General features: G+C 38.6%; 1 protein-coding gene across 1 annotated transcript in view; it reads right to left on the minus strand.

Moving 5' to 3' along the window:
• The window catches only part of rev3l (REV3 like, DNA directed polymerase zeta catalytic subunit), a 175,498-nt gene that overhangs the window by 67,488 nt on the left and 102,010 nt on the right, over positions 1-6,000 (minus strand). Inside the window, exons 4-6 of the mRNA XM_073852739.1 lie at positions 1,485-1,642; positions 610-730; positions 431-525 (exon numbers count right to left, since the gene is read on the minus strand). Of these exons, the coding sequence (XP_073708840.1) occupies positions 431-525; positions 610-730; positions 1,485-1,642 (374 nt within the window). The remainder of the gene's footprint in view (positions 1-430; positions 526-609; positions 731-1,484; positions 1,643-6,000) is intronic.

The raw sequence follows: 6,000 nt of genomic DNA on the forward strand, positions 1-6,000 counted from the left end.
ATAATGTTATTAATCTGCATGATCCCTTAATCCATCCCCTTATCTAAACTTGACAACTACCTTACTATTAATAAGCAGCAAAAGTCGTAGTTAATAGTTAGTTAGTGTGAGAAGTGGACCTTAAAATGAAGTGTAACTGTCTTGCATTATAATCCAGACAGACAGACAGACAGACAGACAGACAGATAGACAGATAGATAGACAGATAGATAGATAGATAGACAGATAGATAGACAGATAGACAAGACAGACAGACAGACAGACAGACAGACAGACAGACAGATAGATAGAATGTATTAAAATTTAAATCTGAACGTGTGCCAACCATTTATTTTTTTCACTGATCACTAATTTATGCAATCACTGTTGTTATTACTCAATGTAGCCAGGGATTTGATCACACACAAAAATCAAATCAACCAATCCTTACTCTCAATCTCTAGACGGTTAAGAACATCAGCAGCCACGGCATCAACCTCCAGCTCACACACACTCATCCGTTTCACCTCCTCTATTATCAGAAAACTGCAAGAACACATACCACAAATGAAATAAAATGCCATACAATACTGGTATGTATTGATGTATTGCAACAACACATACACACACCTTGGTATGTTGTCATCCTCCCACCGCATTGTATCTCTCAGCTCGCCATCGCTGAGTTTAGACGAACAGGGATTCTTCCATGGGCTGGTGCTATCCCCTGTATTTGACATATGCTCTCCTACTACAGAATCAGAAACAAGTAGTAATAAAGGGGCAAAGGTGTTGGCAAAAATTACATGCAATCAAGTCAAGAACCGTTACTATAAGTGTGTTTGACTTGTGAATGGGTTAGACATGTTTTAAATAATACATAAAAACTGGGCGCCCCTTTTAAGCACTACGCTCATTGTCTTCTGTCTTTTAGTTTCTACTTCCACAGCGTGAAGGTAAGGTTGTACGAATTTATGAATGAACTGCTCATTTTAAAATGTTCCTGTCTAAATGCCTACTGACTTTATGACATCCGCTTCAAACAATACAATGCACATGATACCTTTTTTATGGTTATATGTGCTGAACAAAAAAGTCCCATCCATTGAGGACCTTGCAACTTAAAGGATCTGATGCTAACATCTTAGTACCACAGCACATTTTCAGGGGTCTAGTGGAGTCCATGCCTCGATGGGCCAGAGCTGTTTTGGCAGAAAAAGGGGGACCAACACAATATTAGGAAGTGGTCATCATGTTATGCCTGATCAGTGTACATTGTTAATGCGAAAAATTACTTGCGATATTTGATTTGGGTTTGTCTCACTGTTGCCTCTTCAGTGCACCTGTTGTTACATTAATTTGCACCAAAGCAGAAGAAACTGATTTACAATCTCTAATACTTCGTAATGACAGAACGATCCCTGATGTTTAACTGACTTGGTGTTATACTGTGATATAAGATTTTGGCTACTTCTTGTGTGTATGTATGTGCCTGTATGTGTTACCTGTTGTGCTTTTTCGAAACTTAACCGCAGCAAGGCTGATCATGTTCATGCCGTAGAGGTTGTAATCAATAAAGAGCTGCAGCAGGAAGGGAATATGAGCTTCATGGGGCTGAAAACTCTTATTCATTACAGCTCCACCCTGCAGGAGTTCACTCACCCTACAAAAAGAAAGCACATATACAAATCACCAACACCTGTCACATCCTGATATACAGTACACCGCATAAATGAGTACACCCCCTCTGAAACTTAAATTCAGCAATTACTCTTTTAGATGACATGTTAGGGTTCTTTAAAGATAATATTTCAGCAAGTCTGTTTGATCAGTTACCAAAGAAGAATGTTAAAATTATTCAGGAAAATACAATTTTCTTAAAGTGAGTATACCCTCCTGAAAGTTACTAAATAAATACATTTTCTGGTGTAACTTTAAGGCAAGTTTCGATCAACAGTATGTTGAACCAAAACTGCTAAAGGTAAGTATGTATATATATATATATATATATATATATATATATATATATATATTTTTTTTTTTTTTTATAATTAAAAGCGTTATATAGCCCACTGAATCATACTCAGACTTAATGCTGACAACAATGAAACCACTTGAGAGAGAATGGTCAGATTTATTTCTTAGCATAAAGGAGGTCAATGGTATAAGATGAATAACAACTTATTGTTTTAAGTGTGAAAATATAGCAAAATTAACATATAAAAAAAATAGGACTTGTGAAAAGGCCCCTAAAATAATTAGGTCTTCTTTTTAAGCTTCATTTAGTAATGAGTGAGTTTTTGCTAGAAAAAGAGCAGGAGAAACACTGAGAAAATATCTCAGTGCTGGCAAAAGCTATGAAAAGAGTGAAACTTTATCTCACAGAGTAAGGTACAGCCTGCAGAAGTGACATGTATGGTTGTTTGTTTATCAACACCAGAGCTACATACTGTAGCCAAAGCACAATAAACTCATTCAGCTTTTTCTAAGGCCCATATTTACAAAATATAGACTTCTGGGAATCCATACTCTGGTTTCATGAGACCAAGTCAATAATTTTGGATCTAACAATATTCAAAATGTTATGGTGTTGCTAGAGGAGGGAGTACAGTGAGAAGTGCATAGTTCCCACAGTGACATTTATTGGTAGTAAAGCTCTTGTATAGGGATGTATGAGTGCTGAATGTGCGGTCATGAATTCACACACCACTGTGTGATATAATACAAAAAAAGTGAAACTGAAGATGCTACCCTTTCCTCATTCTCTGCTTTATTGGGCTTTTTTTTTTTTACATGACAATGAAGATATTCGATCTCTTAAGGTGAAAATCCTTCAGTGGACATTTATTTTACCCAATCTTAACACTCTTAAGCATCTGTGGGGGATTCTATAAAGACGAGCTGAGAAATATTCCCTATGAAAGACCAAGGTAGTTATGGAAGTCGTCCTCCTGCAGTTAAATGGGACAGATGTTAAAATTTGTCATGCATTTGTACACTCAGTGCCAAGAAGAGTCGGAGCAGAATACTTAAGAGTTATGGAGGACATATAAAATACTAGAATATTACACTTTGTTGAATTACAGTGAGGGAAAAAAATTTATTCGATCCCCTGCTGGTTTCGTACATTTGCCAATTGACAAAGAAACGATCAGTCTATAATTTTAATAGTAAGTTTATTTAAACTGTGAGAGACAGAATAACAACAAATAAATCCAGAAAAACACATTTCAGAAAAAGTTATAAATTGATTTGCATTTTAATGAATGAAACCCAGAGACCCCTTCGCAAAACATGACTTAGTACTTGGTGGCAAAACCCTTATTGGCAATCACAGAGGTCAGACGTTTCTTGTAGTTGGCCACCAGGTTTGCACACATCCCAGGAGGAATTTCGTCCCACTCCTCTTTGCAGATCATTTGGTTTTGAGGCTAACGTTTGGCAACTCGAACCTTCAGTTCCCTCTACAGATTTTATATGTGATTAAGGTCTGGAGACTGGCTAATGCACTCTAGGACCTTAATATGCTTCTTCTGGAGCCACTCCTTTGTTGTCTTGGCCATGTGTCTTGGGTCACTGTCATGCTGGAATACCCATCCACGACACATTTTCAATGCCCTAGCGGAGGGAAGGAGGTTCTCAGCAAAGATTTGACTGTACATGGCCCCCATCCATCGTCCCTTTGATGTGGTGAAGTTGTCCTGTCCCCTTAGCAGAAAAACACCCCCAAAGCATAATGTTTCCACTTCCATGTTTGATGGTGGGGATGGTGTTCTTGGGGTCATAGGCAGCATTCACTCTCCCCCAAACACGGTGAGTTTAGTTGATGCCAAAGAGCTTGAATTTGGTCTAATCTGACCACAACACTTTCACCCAGTTCTCCTCTGAATCATTCAGATGTTCACTGGCAAACTTCAGACGGGCCTGTACATGTGCTTTCTTGACTACACTCTTAAAAATAAAGGTGCTTTAAAAGATTCAACACAGCGATCCCATAGAAGAACCATTTTTGGTTCCACAAAGAACCATTCAGTCAAACGTTCTTTAAAAGAACCATCTCTTTTCTTACCCTTTTATAATCTTAAGACTTTTCACCACAAAGAACCTTTTGTGAAACAGAAAGGTTCTTCAGATGTTAAAGGTTCTTTATGGATCCATTTAGACAAAAAGGTTCTTCTATGGCATTGTGAAGCACCTTTATTTTTAGGACTGTAGGGACCTTGCAGGTGCTGCAGGATTTCAGTCCTTCACAGTGTAGTGTGTTACCAATTGTTTTCTTGGTAACTATGGTCCCAGCAACCTTGAGATCACTGACAAGATCCTCCAGTGTAGTTCTGGGCCAATTCCTTACCGTTCTCATGATCACTGAAACTTTCTCATGATCATTGAATCATTTTTTTTGTCAGTGGGCAAACGTACAAAATCAGCAGGGGTTAAAAAAAATTTTCCCCACTGTAAGTCTAGGGTGTATTAATTTCTACAATCCCTCATTTAAACAAAATTGGCTAAGTTACTTATTTTACAGATATTAATGGCATATAGTTCTCTGTTTTTATTTTGGAATAATGTTTAATACATTTCAATTTTGCCATCTGGGGTGTACTCATTTATGCTGTGCACTGTACCACTCCTCCTCCCACCACACACAGAACATTTGGCACCAAATCACCAAAGGTTAGTCTGGCTCCAATTAGTACACAAGTGAAAGTTCATGAATTGCAATACCTATTTTAGTACAGCACAAGAAAAACTTCTGATATTTTAAATGTAAAATAATATTATTATTACTACATGAAAACAATGCCATGTAACCAAGCTTGTCTCAAAATAAAAACACTGCTTCAACACATTAGGTGATGGGTGGGGGGGGATTAAAGAATCTCCAATGCACTGTAATAATTCTTTAATGATCCTGAACAAATTCTTGAGTTTCAGCTGTGCACTGTCACTAATGTCATAGCAAATGCTGATTGCTACTAGTTCTACACAATCCAAAAAACTTTTTTCAAAGGCTCTCTTATTTGTGTGTGTGTGTGTGTGTGTGTGTGTGTGTGTGTGTGTGTGTGTGTGTGTGTGTGTGTATACAGTCGTGGCAAAAGTTTTGAGAATGACACAAATATTAGTTTTCACAAAGTTTGCTGCTAAAATGCTTTTAGATCTTTGTTTCAGTTGTTTCTGTGATGTACTGAAATATAATTACAAGCACTTCATACGTTTCAAAGGCTTTTATCGACAATTACATGACATTTATGCAAAGAGTCAGTATTTGCAGTGTTGGCCCTTCTTTTTCAGGACCTCTGCATTCGACTGGGCATGCTCTCAATCAACTTCTGGGCCAAATCCTGACTGATAGCAACCCATTCTTTCATAATCACTTCTTGGAGTTTGTCAGAATTAGTGGGTTTTTGTTTGTCCACCCGCCTCTTGAGGATTGACCACAAGTTTTAAGATCTGGGGAGTTTCCAGGCCATGGACCCAAAATTTCAACGTTTTGGTCCCCGAGCCACTTAGTTATCACTTTTGCCTTACGGCACGGTGCTCTATCGTGCTGGAAATGCATTGTTCTTCACCAAACTGTTGTTGGATTGTTGGAAGAAGTTGCAGTTGGAGGGTGTTTTGGTATCATTCTTTAATCATGGCTGTGTTTTTGGGCAAAATTGTGAGTGAGCCCACTCCCTTGGATGAGAAGCAACCCCACACATGAATGGTCTCAGGATGCTTTACTGTTGGCATGACACAGGACTGATGGTAGCGCTCACCTTTTCTTCTTCGGACAAGCCTTTTTCCAGATGCCCCAAACAATCGGAAAGAGGCTTCAGAGAATATGACTTTGCCCCAGTCCTCAGCAGTCCATTCGCCATACTTTTTGCAGAAGATCAATCTGTCCCTGATGTTTTTTTTTGGAGAGAAGTGGCTTCTTTGCTGCCCTTCTTGACACCAGGCCATCTTCCAAAAGTCTTGGCCTCACTATGCGTGCAGATGCGCTCACACCTGCCTGCTGCCATTCCTGAGCAAGCTCTG

This window comes from Garra rufa, chromosome 13 (genome assembly GCF_049309525.1).
Source record: "Garra rufa chromosome 13, GarRuf1.0, whole genome shotgun sequence".
NCBI classification, from domain to species: Eukaryota; Metazoa; Chordata; class Actinopteri; order Cypriniformes; family Cyprinidae; genus Garra; species Garra rufa.